This window comes from Herpailurus yagouaroundi, unplaced genomic scaffold (genome assembly GCF_014898765.1).
Source record: "Herpailurus yagouaroundi ecotype Mexico unplaced genomic scaffold, PumYag 219, whole genome shotgun sequence".
Lineage (NCBI taxonomy): Eukaryota > Metazoa > Chordata > Mammalia > Carnivora > Felidae > Herpailurus > Herpailurus yagouaroundi.
The window spans coordinates 1,667,648-1,686,380 of NW_024412450.1; the positions used below are offsets into that span (position 1 = coordinate 1,667,648).

At 39.3% G+C, this 18,733-nt stretch overlaps 1 protein-coding gene across 1 annotated transcript; it reads left to right on the forward strand.

Annotated features, from left to right (window-relative positions):
* Positions 1-17,452: 17,452 nt before the first annotated feature.
* On the forward strand, positions 17,453-18,432 carry LOC121018385 (olfactory receptor 2B11-like). Its single transcript, XM_040457122.1, has one exon. The coding sequence runs from the start codon at positions 17,479-17,481 to the stop codon at positions 18,430-18,432; it is 954 nt and encodes a 317-aa protein (XP_040313056.1). The 5' UTR covers positions 17,453-17,478.
* Positions 18,433-18,733: the final 301 nt, after the last annotated feature.

Below are 18,733 nucleotides of genomic sequence, written 5' to 3' on the forward strand. Positions count from 1 at the left end.
AGCTGCCTTTTTTGTGCACCTGGGGAGGAGCAGTCCACAGGAGAAAGTGATCCCTTCCCTGGAGTGTTGCACAATAGGATGAAGCCTGCCTATGTCTGCCACCCCAGGGCTCAGTGGTTGGGGCGAGGGCACAGTAGGAGAAAGTGGCTCCCTCCCTGGAATACAGTGGTACAGGACAAAGCATGCCTGCATCCACCACCCCCAGGGCTAGGTGACGAGGTCAGCATAGTCCACAGAAGGCGGTCCTCCCTGAAATGCAGCAGCACAAAGCCATCCAGTACCACATATTGGGCCACACTGAGAGGGGCTTCCCTAATGCCAGAGATCACAGAGCAGGACTTTGAATCCTAGACAAGGGCAGGGTCAGGGGAGTCAGTGGAGCAAGAAGGACCACCTCGTCTGCACCCACGGCACAGTGAGGATGACTCCAAAGGAGTCTGCTGGGTCCATGGAGAAGAGACTGGGGGATTGCCATTTCCCCTCCCTTCCACCACCAAGGCAGGGCCTCAGGGATTGGTTTGGTCTAGGGCTCATAGTAGAGGCATCACCAGCCTACACCAACCCATGCTGCTCCACACTGGGTATCTGCTAGAGCTAATTGGATGCTGTGGAACCAGATGGTTCCATCATCCAGACCAGTGATGCTGCACAGCCTGGATTAATTCCAGAAAAATTCTTGTTATTTAAATATATCCTCCCTTCTTATCTCTTAACTCCTCTAGGCTGATTACTCTGGTTGATGGTTTGTTTTAGCAGACATATTTAATCCCTTCTCTTGCTAGATGTTCTACACCTCCTTCTATACTTTCCTTTCTCTCTCTCTGGAATAATCAAGCCATATAGTTTCTCTGTTTGGATAACTTTGTCTTCATTTATTTTTTTTCCCTGCCTCCTTCTTTATTTTCCTTTTCTCTCTCTGGATTAATTCTTTTAGTATCTCTGCCTGGTCAATGTTTATTTATTTTCTCTAGGTCCCCACTTCTGTCATTCCTCTCTTTGTACATGCTCTTCAATCAGCACTGCCTCCACCCTGTTCTTTACTTGTAGCTGCTTTTTTGCTTCTGGATAGTTTTTGTTTGTTTTATTTGTGAGTCTTTGTTTCCTATTGGTCTGTTTGTTTCCCTTTCCAGGGCTACTTCAAGGAACAAATCAAAGAACACCTCGTGGAGGGTCAAAAACATCACTACGAGTAGAGAAATAAAATAACAAAAGTCACAACAACGAGCAAGTAAACTGTCCACCAAACACCTCCTAAAGGGCCAAACCCTGGACAGTGTATGATACCCCTTTAATATAGCAGTGCTTGCAGGTGCAGAGCTAATAACAAGCTTTTAAAACTCATAAGGGACAGAAAACTAGCCAAAATGATGAAGTGGAAGAACTACCCTCAAAAGAAATCCCAGGAGGAAGTGACAGCTAAAGAATTGAACAAAACAGATATAAGCAATACAACTGAACAAGAATTTAAAATAATAGTCATAAGATTAATCGCTTGGCTTGATAAAAGCATAGAGGACAGGAGAGAATCTATTGCTGCAGAGATCAAGGAACTAAAAAATAGTCATGATGAATTTAAAAATGCTATAAATGAAGTGCAAAATAAAATGGAGATGGCGACAGTGTGGATTGAAGAGGCAGCAGGGGAGAATAAGTGAATTAGAAGATAAAATTATGGAAAAAGACAAAGCTGAGAAAAAGATAAAAAAAAAAAAGAGTGTCAAGAGGGGAGAATCAGAGAACTAAGTGATGCAATCAAACAGAACAATATCCATATCATAGGAATTCCAGAAGAAGAAGAGATAGAAAAAGGCTGAAGGTGTACTTGAACAAGTTATAGCTGAGAACTTCCCTGATCTGGGGAAGGAAACAGACATTGAAATCCAGGAAGCACAGAGAACTCCCTTCATATGTAACTTGAAGCAATCTTCTGCATGACATATAATAGTGAACCTGGAAAAACACAAGGATAGAGAATTCTGAAAGCAGCTAGGGGTAAATGAGCCTTAACATATAAAGATAGACACATAAGGGTAGTAGAAGACCTATCTACTGAAACTTGGCAGGCCAGAAAGGAATGGCAGGAAATCTTCAATGTGATGAACAGAAAAAAATATGCAGCCAAGAGTCCTTTATCCAGAAGGCTGTCATTCAGAATAGAAGGAGACATAAAGGTTTTCCCAAACAAAAAATGAAGGAATTCATCACCACTAAACCAGCCCTACAAGAGATCCTAAGTGGGACTCTGTGAGTGAAATGTCACAAGGGCCTCACAGTATCAGAGACATCACTACAAGCATGAAACCTACAGACATCACAATGATTCTAAACCCATATCTCTCAATAATAACACTAAATATAAATGGACTAAATGCGGGGCGCCTGGGTGGCACAGTCGGTTAAGCGTCCGACTTCAGCCAGGTCACGATCTCGCGGTCCGTGAGTTCGAGCCCCGCATCAGGCTCTGGGCTGATGGCTCAGAGCCTGGAGCCTGTTTCCGATTCTGTGTCTCCCTCTCTCTCTGTCCATCCCCCGTTCATGCTCTGTCTCTCTCTGTCCTAAAAATAAACGTTGAAAAAAAAATAAATGGACTAAATGCCCCAACCAAAAGACATAGGGTATCAGAATGCATTAAAAAAAAAAAGAAAAGACCCTTCTATTTGCTGTCTACAAGAGACTCATTTTAGACCTGAGGACATCTTCAGATTGAAAGTGAGGGGATGGAGAACTATCTATCATGCTACTGGAAATCAAAAGAAACCTGGGGTGGCCATACTCATATCAGACAAACTAGACTTTAAATCAAAGGCTGTAACAAGAGATGATGAGGGCATTATATGATAATTACAGGGTCTATCCATCGTGAAGAGCTAACAATTGTAAAAGTCTCTGCACCGAATATGGCAGCCCCCAAATATATAAAACAATCACAAACCTAAGCAATCTTATTCAAAGAATGTGGTAATTTCAGGGTACTTTAATACCCCATTTCCAACAATGGACAGATAATCTAGACACAGAATTAGTAAAGAAACAATGGCTATGAATGATATATTGGACCAGATGGACTTGACGAATATATTTAGAACTCTGCATCCCAAAGCAGCAGAATATATTGTCTTTTCCAGTGCACATGGAACATTCTCCAAGATGCATCACATACTGGGTCACAAAACATCCTTCAATAAATATAAAAGATTGAGATCATACCATGCACACTTTCAGATCACAATGCTATGAAACTTGAAATCAACCACAGGAAAAAGTCTGGAAAACCTCCAAAAGCATGGAGGTTAAAGAACATTCTACTAAAGAATGAATGGGTCAACCAGGCAATTAGAGAAGAAATTAAAAGATATATGGAAACAAATGAAAATGAAACTAAACCCTTTGGGATGCAGCAAAGGCAGTGCTAAGGGGAAAATATATTTCAATCCAGGGCTATCTCAAGAAACAAGAAAAATCCCAAATACAAAATCTAACAGCACACCTAAAGGAACTAGAAGCAGAACAGCAAAGACACCCCAAACCCAGCAGAAGAGAAATAATAAATATCAGAACAGAAACAATATAAAATTAAAAAAAAAAACAAAACAAACAATATAACAGATCAATAAATCCAAGAGTTGGTGTTTTGAAAAAAATAAACAAAATTGATAAACCTCTATCTAGGATTCTCAAAAAGAGAGAGGATCCAAATAGATGAAATCACAAATGAAAATGGATTTATTACAATCAATCCCTCAGAAATACAAGCAAATATCAGGAAATACTATGAAAAATTATATGCCAACAAACTGGACAACCTGGAAGAAATGGACAAATTTCTAAAGACCCACATAATACCAAGGAATAAATAGAAAATTTGAAGAGACCAATACTAGGGAAAAATTGAATCAGTCATCAAAAATATCCCAACAAATAAGAGTCCTAGACCAGATGGCTTCCCTGGGGAATTCTACCAGACTTAATACCCATCCTTCTCAAAGCAGAGTTAATACCCATCCTTCTCAAGCTGTTCCAAAAAATAGAAAGGGAAGGAAAACTTCCGGACTCATTCTATGAAGCCAGCATTACTTTGATCCTAAACCAGACATAGACCAAGCAAAAAAAGAGAACTACAGGCCAATATCCCTGACGAATATGGATACAAAAATTCTCAACAAGATACTAGCAAATAGAATTCAACAGCATATAAAAAGAATTATATACCATGATCAAGTGGGATTCATTCCTGGGATGCAGGACTGGTTCAATATTTGCAAATCAATAAATGTGATGCATCACATTAATAAAAGAAAACATAAGAACCATATGATCCTGTCAATCGATGCAGAAAATGCATTTGACAAATTCAGCATTCTTTTTTAATAAAAACCCTCGAGAAAGTCAGGAGAGAAGGAGCATACTTAAACATCATAAAAGCCATTGATGAGAAGCCCACAGCTAATATCATCCTCAAAAGGGAAAAACTGAGAGCTTTCCCCCTGAGATCAGGAACATGACAGGGATGTCCAGTCTCACTGCTGTTGTTTAACGTAGTGTTGGAAGTCCTAGCATCAGCAATCAGACAAAAAATGAAGTAAAAGTCATCCAAGTTGGCAAAGATGAAGTCAATCTTTTATTTTTTGCAGATGACATGATATTCTATATGGAAACCGAAAGATTCTACCAAAAGGCTGCTAGAACTGATATACGAATTCATCAAAGTCGCAGGGTACAAAATTAATGTACAAAAATCGGTTGCATTTTTACACACCAATAATGAAGCAACAGGAAGAGAAATAAAGCAACTGATCCTATTCACAATTGCACCAAGAAACATAAAATACCTAGGTATAACCTAACCAAAGATGTAAAAGATCTGTATGCTAAAAACTATAGAAAGCTTATGAAGGTAATTGAAGAAGATTTAAAGAAATGGAAAGACATTCCCTGCTCATGGATTGGAAGAATAAATATTGTCAAAATGTCAATACTACCCAAAGCTATCTACACATTCAATGCAATCCCCATCAAAATTGCACCAGCATTTCTCAAAGCTAGAAAAAAACAATCCTAAAATTTGTATAAAACCACAAAAGACCCCGAATAGCCAAAGTAATATTGAATAAGAAATCGAAAGTGGGAGGCATCACAATCCCAGACCTTAGCCTCTACTACAAAGCTGTAATCATCAAGACAGCATGGTATTGGCACAAAAACAGACACATAGACCAATGGAATAGAATAGAGACTCCAGAATTGGACCCAAAAAAGTATGGCCAACTAATCCTTGACAAAGCAGGAAAGAATATCCAATGGAAAAAAAGACAGTCTTTTAAACAAATGGTGGTGGGAAAACTGGACAGCAGCATGCAGAAGAACGAAACTGGACCACTTTATTACACCATACACAAAAACAAACTCAAAATGGATGAAGGACCTGAATGTGAGACAGGAAACCATCAAAACCCTAGAGGAGAAAGCAGGAAAAAACCTCTTTGACCTCAGCCACACCAATCTCTTACCCAACACTTCTCCAAAGGCTAGGGAATTAAAAGCAAAAATGAACTATTGGGACCTCATCAAGATAAAAAGTTTCTGCACTTCAATGGAAACAACCAACAAAACTAAAAGACAACCAACAGAATGGGAAAAGATATTTGCAAATGACATGTCAGACAAAGGCTAGTATCCAAAATCTATAAAGAACTCATCAAACTCCACACCCGAAAAACAAATAATCCAGTGAAGAAATGGGCAGAAAACATGAATAGATACTTCTCTAAAGAAGACATCCGGATGGCCAGCAGGCACATGAAAAGATGTTCAATATCGCTCCTCATCAGGGAAATACAAATCAAAAGCACATTCAGATACCACCTCACACCAGTCAGAGTGGCTAAAAGGAACAAATCAGGAGACTATAGATGCTGGTGAGGATGTGGAGAAACAGGAACCCTCTTGCACTGGTGGTGGGAATGCAAACTGGTGCAGCTGCTCTAGGAAACAGTGTGGAGGTTCCTCAAAAAATTAACAATAGATCTACCCTATGACTCAGCAATAGCACTGCTAGGAATTTACCCAAGGGTTACAGGAGTACTGATGCATAGGGGCATTTGTACCCCAATGTTTATAGCAGCACTTTCAACAATAACCAGATTATGGAAAGAGCCTAAATGTCCATCAACTGATGAATGGATAAAGAAGTTGTGGTTTATATATACAATGGAATACTACATGGCAATGAGAAAGAATGAAATATGGCCTTTTGTAGCAACGTGGATGGAACTTGAGAGTGTTATGCTAAGTGAAATAAGTCATACAGAGAAAGACAGATATCATATGTTTTCACTCCTATCTGGATCCTGAGAAACTTAACAGAAGACCATGGGGGAGGGGAAGGAAAAAAAAGGTTAGAGAAGGAGGGAGCCAAAACATAAGAGACTCTTAAAAACTGAGAATAAACTGAGGGTTTTTAGGGGGTGGGAGAGGGACATTGAGGAGAGTAGCTGTTGGGATGAGCACTGGGTGTTGTATGGAAACCAATTTGACAATAAACTTCATAAAAATTAAAAAAAAGAACACAGAAGACTTGAAATGTTAGAGAAATTAAAGACCTAAGTATGTGGAATAATATGTTGTCTTCATGGATTAAAAAAAAGAAAAGAAAAGAAAAGAAAAAGAAAGAAAATCTACAAAGAACTCACCAAACTCCATACCCGAAAAACAATCCAGTGAAGAAATGAGAAGACATGAACAGATACTCTTCTAAAGAAGACATCCAGATGGACAACAGGCACATGAAAAGATGCTCAACGTCATTCCTCATCAGAGAAATACAAATCAAAACCACACTCAGATACCACCTCATGCCAGTCAGAATGGCTAAAATGAACAAATCAGGAGACTATAGATGCTGGCGAGGATGTGGAGAAATGGGAACACTTGCACTGTTGGCGGGAATTCAAACTGGTACAGCCGCTCTGGAAAACAGTGTGGAGGTTCCTCAAAAAATTAACAATAGATCTACCCTATGACCCAGCAATAGCACCACTAGGAATTTACCCAAGGGATACAGGAGTGCTGATGCATAGGGGCACTTGTACCTGTACCCCAATGTTTATAGCAGCACTTCCAACAATAGCCTAATTATGGAAAGAGCCTAAATGTCATCATCTGACAAATGTATAAAGAAGATGTGGTTTATATATACAATGGAGTACTACTTGGCAGTGAGAAAGAATGAAATCTGGCCATTTGCAGCGATGTGGATAGAACTGGAGGGTATTATGCTAAGTGAAATAAGCCAGGCAGAGAAAGACAGATACCATATATTTTCACTCATGTGTAGATCCTGAGAAATTTAACAGAAGACCACGGGGGAGGCAAAGGGGAAAAAAAAGGCAACCATAAGAGACTTTTAAGGACTGAGAACAAACTGAGAGTTGATGGGGGGTGAGTGAGAGGGGAAAGTTGTGATGGTCATGGAGGAGGGCACTTGTTGGGATGAGCACTGGGTATTGTATGGAAACCAATTTGACAATAAATTATATTGAAAAATAAATAAATCTGAAAAGTCATTGCCAAAAACAATAAAATAAAATAAAAGATAAAAGGGGCACCTAGTTGGCTCAGTTGGTTAAGCATCCAACTTCGGCTCAGGTCATGATCTCGGGACTCATGGGTTCAAGCCCCGCATTGGGCTCTGTGCTGACAGCTCAGAGCCTGAAGCCTATTTCAGATTCTGTGTCTCCCTCTCTCTCTGCCCCTGCTCCACTCACGCTCTGTCTCCCTCTGTCTCAAAAATAAAGGAACATTAAAAAATTAAAAATAAATAAAAAGAGTAATCTCAGCATGATCAAGAAGGCCCTGAGGTTGTGATGCTAACAACCAGGGGTATATTCTGCTTTTTGTTTTTTAACATGTTTTTGAGCATAATATATGCTCATTTTACAATTTTTTGCCCTTGTGGGTTATGAAGGAATGGGTAATGTCAACCAAGGCTTAACTAAAACAACCAAAAAGGGGTGTGTTGTCCTGTTGTTTTACCCTTTTGTTGAAATAATATTTACTTACATAGTTATTTATTACTATTAACAAAAATGTATTTTTTCTGTGGTTGTTGTAGGATGCACAAATTTTATTTTGGCTCAGCAGTAGCTTACATATTGATCACTGGCCGTTGAGGGAGGGGGCCAAATTCAAGGTCCATTCCCCAGCCTTTCTCAACACTGTCCACATAAATATGTTTCAGCCTAGTGAATATCCATTTTTGGCATATAATGGGCTAAGTTTAGTAAAATGGCTCCCGTGTATCTTAGTAAAAGCTCTTTATATATCATTCCTCCCTCAAATGGCAGAGGCATCCATTCCTCCGCTAAACAAGAACACCACGAACATGGAGGATTTGGAGACCAGTACTAAGGGTATTGCTGTCATTTTCCTAGCCTTTGGACCAAAGGAGGAGGAATTTTAATCTTAACCCCATGTACTCTCAAAACCCATTTATTTTAACCTTAGTCCATCCTGAGCACACATAAAATTTCTTTTTCAAGATTTTCCTTCACAAACCTTCTACAACTTTTCTTTGCACTTAGATTTTGTCCCAAGCCATTTCTCTCCAAATAACCAGTCTCATTTAGGACAAAACTACTTTTTGTTAAAGGAAAAATAAATGTATTTCCATTTATTGTATCTTTCTTTCATATCTCCTACTTTGCTACATACTTTTCTTATTTTTATCAATTTAAACTACATTTATCAGAATTTTAACTCTTAGAAATGTTAGTCTCAAATAAAAACTAAGTAGTGACCAATTGTGAATTTTCTGTTACATCAGAATATTTTTTAGGTGGTAGACTTATGAATCCATTAAGCATAAAGCATGTTTTTTAGTGGATTTAAATATTCTTAGTTTTTTTGCCATAAGAAGTCAGAGCATAAATCTATGTTAAGTAAGCAATGCTTCAGCATTCCATTTGATTTGGAAGAGGCCTAAATGTCCGAAGAACTTAATTCAATTTATCATTTAAGCAAAACGTTAAAGTTTTAGGTTACCAAAGACCCTGAAAACCATCTTAACATTTACCCATGAAAAATATGATGCAAACAAAGTTAACCATTACTTTATGTCACCCTTTTGCTAACAGATTGGAACAGAGAATACAAGAATTTCTTTGACCTTCAGTAAATTTTAGCAGAATAAAGTTTTATAATTTAAAAGACATGCCTATCTTAATAGTATTTCATCTGTGTTCACTTAAAAGTTTATCATTGTTAATATTTTCCTGTGGAATCAGTGAGGAAGTCTAAAGTCTAAGGGGATGTCTTTTCCTTTTTGATAGCATGGGGAAGAGAAGCTGCTGCTGAGGCATTGAAGAGCCACATTTGCAGGCCGCACCCCAGGTGGTGAAGAAACAGGAGGAGGTTGGAAGAAAGGCAGAAAAAGTGAGGTGGAGCCAAGAGGCCTGAAGTCAAAGGCACGGAGGGCAGAGAAAACAGTTCACGTGGTCCGAAAGCCTGTCAGCTCAGATAGATGAGCAGATACTGATTTTTGGTTTGGTTTGGTTTGGTTTGGTTTTCCGCTAGTGGAATTAGGCAGTCTATATCAGGCCAGAGAAGACAGGGAATTTCCCCGTAACAAAAGGAGTTTCAGCAGCTTCTTGGGAATATTCCTTAAAATTTCCATCTGAGGTAGACTAGCCAGGGAGAAGTGGCTCTAATCATCATAGTTCTTAATCCAGGAAATGAATGAGGGAGAAGCCCCCATATATAGTTAGAGTGACCAGAGTGTATAGGGATAAACAGTGAGAAAGAGAGTTAGAGTCCCCTTATAGTAGGGATGGCCTGTGTAAAATGCGCTGCACTATTTTAGTGCATTGTTTTACTAACAATGATTGGAAGCTGGGCTTGCTGCCTTGGTTGGGAATACTGCCCTGTGCAGACAGTTGTTCAAAAGTCACCAGAAGCAGTGGCCGAGATCTGCATAGTGTGAGCCACACAAATATCATGAAACTCTTGGGTACGGAAAGCATACTGGGCTGGGGTCAGAATGATGTCCATAGAGAGCCCCAGTCCCAGACACACATGAAATAAGTACCACAAATATTTTCTAAAATGCCAGTTGTAAAAGGGTTGTGATGGACCCACAGCTGAACTGATTTTTGCAATTCTTTTGCTATTGGGAAGGGCAGGCCTTCATGGACATATTGCCCATTTTGCCTGACAACAGTAAACAGCTGGAATTTACCAGCTTTAAGGGCTTCCTTAATGTACTTTTGCACTGGGGTGAGGACTTATCCGAGTTGGTCAGTGAGGTTTTTAGAGGCTCAATATCATCCCATCCTTTTGAGGGAGGGGGAGTATATTTTGGCTGTTAAGGCACCAGAGGCACAGCCTGTTTATAGGGGGACCAAGGTTTGTCCTCATTTTTAGATAACTCTATGTCTTCATATACATTGTCCAAGCTCAAGGGGGAGAAGGGCAGTGTGGATGATGGACCAGGTGAGGATTACCTCAGGAGGGACATTAGCCTCTTCAAAATGGCTGGCCTTTAATGTTTTCCTTACTCGTTCCCACATGTCAAGATCATAAGTTCCTTTTTCTGGGAACAAAGGGCAATTTTATTGGATACTCAGCAATAATTTAAGGAGAGCCTTATAATTTAGAGTCATCCCTACTTATCTTGCATACACCAAGCTCCACACTGCTGCACTCTGGTGGGACTGCTCTTCTCAGTCACACTTGACTCAGTTCAAGTGCAGTGAGACCCTCGCCCAGAAGACCACAACAAACCCTGCCCACATAATGTCTGCTGACCAAGAGTTCTGCAGGGCCCAGTCCTGGTTGAGTTGGTGACAGGTCTCATTTCACAAGCAGACCATAGTACACTAGCTAAAGCTTACCACGTTCAGGCCATGGATCAGAAACTGGCCCACAGGAGGCAAGGAGAGCCCCTGAAAATAACTGACATTAAAGATGGAGCAGCCAGAACACAAGAGCAGACTGCACACAACACATACTGGAGACACATCCTAAAGCCCCAGGACATTATACAACCTCCTCTTCATAGGGCCATTACTCTCAGGAGCAGGAAATATAACAGGCTTTCCTAACACAGAGACAAAGACAGAGATCTAGGCAAAATGCCATCATAAAGCATTTCATCACAAATGAAAGAATAAGATAAAGTCATAGAGATCCTAGTGAAAAGATACAAGTAATATTCCTGATGGAAAATTTAAATCAATTATCATAAGGATACTCTCTGGGATTGAGAAAGGAATGGAAGACTTCAGGGAGTCCTTTACTGCAGATATAAAAGAGATAAAAAAAAAAAAAACAAGCAGTCAGAAATAAAAACTTCAATAAGTGAGATTTTAAACAGATTTGTTGCAACCAACACAAGGATGTAAGAAGCAATGGAACAAATAAGTGATCTAGAAGACAAAATAATGGAAAATAAAGAAAATGAAGAAAAGAAAAAATAATTATGTGACATGAGATGAGCATATTCTCTATATGAGACTAGACTTAATACATTTGTATTACAGGAGTCCCAGAATAAGAAAAGAGAGAAAAAGAGACAGAAAATTTATATGAGGAAATAATAGCTGAAAACTTCCCTAATCTGGGGACTGAAACCCATATCCAAATCCAGGAAGCACAGAGAACTCCCATCAAAAACAACATAAAAAGGCCAACACCAACACATATTGTAATTAAATTTGCAAAATGTAGCAGTAAAGACAAAGCCCTAAAAGCAACAAGACAAAGTTCCTAACTTTCAAGGGAAAACCCATAAGGCTGGCTTCAGGTCTGTCCTCAAAAACTTGTTAAGCCAGAAAGAGTTGGCCTGATATACTAAACATGCTGAATGGAAAAAATCTGCTGCCAGGAATACTCTCCAGCAAATCTATCATTCGGAAAGGAAGGAGAGAAAAAGATTTTCCCATAACAAACAAAAACTACAGGATTTTATGACCACTAAACCAGCCTGAAAGAAATATTAAAGAGCACACTTTCAGTGGAAAGACCAAAAGTGATAAAGACAAGAAAGGACAGAGAAACTCTCCAGAAACAATGAAAAAAAACCAAACAGGTAATAAAATGGCAGTAAATTCATATTTACCAATAATTACTATGACTATAAATGGGCTAAATACTCCAATCAAAATACATTCAGTGTCAGAATAGATTAAAAAAAATGAGACCCATCAATGGTGCCAACAAGAGGCTTTATTTTAGGCCTAAAGACCCCTGCAGATTGAAAGTGAGGTGATGGAGAAACATTCATCATGCACATGGAAGTCAAAAGAAAACAAGAATAGCAATAGCTACATCAGACAAACTATATTTTAAAGCAAAGAATGTAAAAAGTGAAGAGGAACACTATAGCATAATAAAATGGACTATCCAACAAGATCTAACAATTGTAAATATTTATGCCATCCACATAGGGGCACCCAAATATACAACACAATTAATAATAAGCATGAAGGAACTCATTGATAATAATACAATAGAAGGGGACTTGAACACCCCACTTATATCAATAAACAGATAATCTAAGCCAAAAATCAACAAGGAAATAATTGCTTGGAATGGCACTATGGTCCAGATGGAGATAACAGATATGTTCAGAACATTTCATCCTAGGGCATCTGGATGGTTCATTTGGTTTAGTGTCTAACTTTGGCTCAGGTCATGATCTTGCAATTCATGAGTTTGAGCACCACATCAGACTCACTGCTGTCAGCCTGTCAGCACAGAGTCTGCTTTGGATCCTCTGTCCCCCTCTTGCTGCCCTTCCTCCACCTGCACTCTCACAAAAATAAATATTAAAAATTTTTTTTTAAGAACATTTAATCCTAAAGCAGGAGAGCCAAATTCTTTCCAAGTGCACATGAAACATTTTCCAGAGCAGATCACATATTGGGTCATGGATCAGCCCCCAACAAGTACAAAAAGATTAAGATCATACTATGTGTCTGTGGAGAATAAGTTTAGGTATTCCCTGAGCCTGCACTGATGGGTTAATAAGGCATAAAGAATCACAAAGCCATAGGATGCTCACACCCAAGTTTGGTTAAACAAGATTAGGTGTATGAAGATAGAGAAGGGGGGCCAAGCCCCCCCCACCAACCGGGGGGGGGGGGGGCAAAGGCCCCCAATACAAAGATATATGAGGTAAGCAAGATTAGGTATTCAGGAGAAAAGCGCCCACCAATTTTGTACTACAGCAGAAAGCAGCTTTCACAAAAAGGAAGGATCAAATTAGGTAAACAGGTAAATAGGGCTATAGACCACTGCCCTGTGAGTGATACTGCCACGTGGAGCTGATTAGCAAAAGAAAAGGTGCCTTGTTAAACCTGAGGTTATTTGCTCAGTCTTATCCCCTAGGCTAGCAAAGATAAACAGAGGTGGAGCCTCATGTCTTCCTATAAAGAACCCTCTGCCCAGCCGCCAGGCACCAGGATTTTGTTTTGTATTAACCCAAACCCCTAACCCTGAATATCTTCAAGACCCCCTTTCCCTCACATTCATGAGTTAATGTTAACAGTTTCATTGTCTCTTTGTGCACATCCATCACCATGTTTGCAAGGCTTCTGATCCTAATAAAAACGGGGCAAGGACCCTTATTCAGGGCTCTTATCTTTTCCTAGGAGAGACAGCAGAGACAACTCTAATTTATAAGGCTCTCCTTAAATTATTGCTGGCTGTCCAACAAAATTACCCTTGGTTACCAGAACAAGGAACTTATAATCTTGAAGTATGGGAACGAATAGAGAAAACACTGAAGGCCAGGCATTCAGAAGGGGCTAATGTCCCCCACTGAGGTAATCCTCACCTGGTCCATTGTCCCCACTGCTACTCTCCCCTTGAGCTCAGACAATGTATACTATGGTATGCTTGTGAAATGAGACCTGTCACCAACTCAACCAGGACTGGGCCCTACAGAACTCTTGGTCAGCAGACATTATGTGGGCAGGGGCTGTTCTGGTCTTCTGGGCAAGGGTCTCACTGCACTTGGACTGAGGTAAGTGTAACTGAGAAGTCCCACCACAGTGCAGCAGTGTGGGGCTTCGTGTATGCAAGATAAGCAGCCAGTGTGAATAGACGTTTTTTACAGAAAGATGTACAGATGGCCAACAGGCACATGTAAAGATGTTCAAAATCACTGATCATCAAGGAAATGCAAATCAAAAGCACAACGAGACATCACTTTACAACTGTCACAATGGCTAAAATGAAAAGACAAGAAATAAATGTTGGCAAGGATATAGAGGAAAAGGAACCCTCCTGCACTATTGGTGGGAATGTAAATTGGTGCAGCCACTGTGGAAAACAGTATAGAGTTTCCTTGAACTATTAAAAATAGGAATAACATATGATCCAATAATTCCATTCCTGGATATTTACCTAAGAAAATGAAAACATAAATTCCAAAAGACATGTGCACCTTATGCATATTGCAGCATTATATACAATAGCCAAGATATGGAAGCAGCTTAAGTGTCCAGACAAATGTACAAGGAAGATATGGTATGTATATACAATAATTTATTAATCAGTCATGAAAAAGGATGATATCTTGCCTTCTGTGACAAAATGGGTGAACACGAAGTGTGTTATACTAAGTGAAATAAATGAGACTGAAAAAGACAAATACAATATGATTTCACTTATATGTTCAATCTGAAAAAAAAAAGAATAAACAAACATCAGTCCCATAAATACAGAGAACAGACTGTTGGTTGTCAGAAGGGAGGGGGTTAGGGGATAGGAAACGTGGATGAAGGGGCATTGGAGGTGCAGGCTTCCAATTATGAATAAGTCACAAGGATAAAAGGTACAGCACAAGGAATATAGTCAATGATATTGTAATAGCATTTTGTGGTGACACATGATGACTACATTTGTTGTAAACATAGATTAATGTATAGAGATGCTGACTCAGTATGATGTACACCTGAAACTAGTGTAACATTGTGTGTCAGTGTTAGTTAAAATAAAAAACAATCTTGCAAAATTTAAATTTTTCCATCCATGAGTTTTCAGCACTGTAAATTACGGCATGAGTGTTTCAATTATTCTGAAGCCAAATCCACTGAGACACTGACAATAAGCACAAATATGTTATTCCCCTATTACAATATGTTTCATTAAGGCGAATTTTTATCTGTTATTGATCATTGTTATGTTTTGAAGCATCGACAAAAGTGACTAACACAATGGGCACTCAACAAATATTTTTTGACTGAATAAATAAGAGAATATTTTAACTTTTTCTTGCCATAATGATTTATTATTTAACCCAAGCGAGGGACTATTTTTTATGTAGTCCATGTTAGGTGAGGTAAAAAGTCTATACTGTGCTAGGCTATTTTGGAAGAAATATATGGAGACAAAAGCCCTTTGGTTTCTTAAAAATCAAATTGGAAGGTGACCACTGCTTTTTTCCCTGTGTAGAACTAGAAATATTCCTACTTTTACTAGAGCAAGAATCTGAAGAAACAATAGCCCGAGGAAAGTGTAAAAAAAAGAAAATTATATCTTGACAAGGTAGATGAGTTTTCTTGGATTCTTTTGGTCCTGAGTCCATTTTCCACAACAAGGAAAATGCCAACATTTTTCCTTCCATTTTTATGGCAAGAAGTAAATTAGAAAGTAGTATTCCCACTAGGGAATTTGTACAGTGTTTCTTGCCAAGAGATGTCCACTGAGGTTCGTTATCTGTATGAAGAAAATGTCCCACCACTTTATATAAAGAGAAACACTCCTTAACGAATGTTATTTTACAGGAAAATTGGTTTCCACATGTAAACATATTTGGGATTTTTCAAATCAAATACACAAATTATATTAGGGAGTTAGGATATGATGTGAAGCCACTGAACACAGACTATTCAATCCTTATCTCCAATTAACATTTAGTCCTGTTGGAAAGAAAAGATCAAGTTGGATTTGTAAGAACAGGGAGCATAAACATCAAATACCTGCAATAATGTAAGGTAGGTGTTGTATGTGGGTGGGAGTGATCTATTCAGCTTCACGATTTTATCTTTTTGTAATTCCATGTGAGTTGTGACCTCTCTCTGCTAAGTTCTGTACTAAACAATGTGTAAATAAATTGAAACCCTTAATAATGCAATATTATAATTTAAATCATTAAAACATGTCTCCTTTAATGAAGAATGACATAGGGACACTGTTTGCATTAGTGGGCATTTCTATGAATTAAAATATATGTGTATTTGCATAAAAATCTTAATAAAATGAACCCCTGGATTCAAGCCACATGGTAGGAGTGATTCAGGGAATTCAAGAAAAAGCAATCTTTGTGAGGCATCTATCTGGTGGGGTAAATACACTGCTAATATTTGTATGCAACCAGAACGAGGACTAATGAATCAATATGGACTCACTAGGCACTACACTTCCTAAAAGTAACTACCACAACATTAAATATTACACTCAGTGTAGTCACAGATACTGGGTTAATTAATCCTCACAACACAGCTGGTAAGCAATGCAGAAAAGGCCAATGTGTTAACCATCCCAGTCGACAGGATCCAGGTTCTCTGATTTCACATCCTCTTTTCTACTACGACAGTGTTTTTCAAACTTCTTACCATGGCCAATAGCAAGATACACATTTTATATCATAACCCACATCACACATCTACACATACACTCACACATGTAATGGAAACAAATACAGTAAATACACAAAGAAGCATTGAACTGCCAAATTTGTGATGGATTTCAACTCCTGGTGTGACAAGCATGAACCCACATTACATTGTACTTTTAAGCACTGATGCCTTGAATGTCTCATATCACCATGCAGTGGTATCAATTACTATTGGTCTCATTCTTCGAGTACTGAACCTGTGGCAAGGAACCATTTTCTTTAAGCTGCATGTTTCCTGTTGGGACAAAAGGTTTGTGCTGCAATAGTCAGTTTAGGATTTGGGGCATAGGCCCAAGGAACAGCGATGTATCTTGTTTCTATGCATTCAGACTGATTCTGTTGGAGCTCGGAACGTCCTGAACTTCCCTAGATCACATCATGAATTCAAGCAGAGTGGTCTAAGGCCAGCAGATAGTGGATGAAAGAAAAGAAGCCATGTGGTAAGTCAGCATGGCTGGTTTCTGAGAACCACTCCTCTGTTTTATTCTTTTCTCTGATATAAGAGCAATAGTGACTTTCCCCTTCCCTAATCACTTTTATAATAAAATTTGCTCCATTGCATTTCTTAGGCAAACACAAAGATTTGTTGCCCTTTCTTTTAGACACGCTACAAAATAATAATGTTTGGTATTGAGACTCATATTGTTTCATGATTACAAGTATCAAACAACTTCACTGGAGTTACACCACAGAGAAAATCTCTGCATAATTCACTCTATGCAAATGAATAAACTGACCCTCAGGAAACCCCATACTGAAATACGTGTCCTCACTTTGACTTGAATCCACCAACAAGAGAAATGACAGTCATGAATCCGGGCAATGCAAGCATTCCAAAGTTCTTCATCCTATTGGGTTTCTCTGACCATCCCTGGTTGGAAAAGCCACTCTTCATAATGGTGCTTGTGGCTTACATCTGCACACTAGTGGGAAACATCTCCATTATTGTTGTGTCCAAGGTGGATCCTCATCTTGACAGCCCTATGTACTTCTTCCTTTCCAACCTCTCCTTTCTGGACCTGTGTTTTACCACAACCACCATCCCTCAGCTGCTGGTGAACCTCTGGGGCCCAGATAAGTCCATCAGCTATGGAGGCTGTCTGGCCCAGTTCTATGTGTTTCACTTCCTGGGAGCCACAGAATGCATCATCTTGGCGGTCATGTCTTTGGATCGGTACATAGCCATCTGCAAGCCCTTGAGGTACCCAGCTATCATGCATCAGAGACTCTGTGTGTCCCTAGTGGCCATGGTGTGGATAAGTGGCTTGGCTAACTCCTTGCTTCAGGCATCCCTCACTGTCCAACTGCCACTTTGTGGTAACAACAAGGTGGATGACTTCCTGTGTGAGATTCCAGTGATGATCAAGATGTCCTGTGTTGACACCACTTTCAATGTAACTATGCTCTCTGTCGTGGTGACATTATTTACCTTGATTCCTTTGTCTCTTATTCTTGTCTCCTATGGATTCATTGTAGCTACAGTGCTCAGAATTCGTTCATCAACAGGAAAGAAGAAGGCCTTCAACACCTGTGGCTCTCATGTTATTGTTGTCTGTCTCTTCTATGGGCCAGTAATGTGCATTTATGTGCAACCTTTTGGTACTAACTCCCAGGACAAGAACAAACTCATGGCCCTGTTCTACAGTCTGCTGACTCCTATGCTTAACCCTTTTATCTATACTTTGAGGAACAAGGACATGAAAGGGGCAATGAGGAGACTTCTCCTCCCATTTAGCCATCAGGGAAGAGAATAAGCACCACCATTTTATACTCCACACTCCATGTAGGACTCCAAAGAGCCCCTTCTCTAAATTACTTCTCAATTTTCCCTCCTCCAAAATGGTTAATATCCCTCAGTAACTATCCAATCTACATGTATGTTTATTCACCACAGTGCTGTGATTGTTGGCCCTCATTTTGCAATGTGAACCCTAATTCCCATTTGCCTTCAATTTGCATGAGACTGAGTCCCTGTTTAAATCCTCTTAATCCATCTAGGGATTCTACCTTAGGAATCTGAAAAGTATGCAATGAATAAATGTTCACTAACTGACT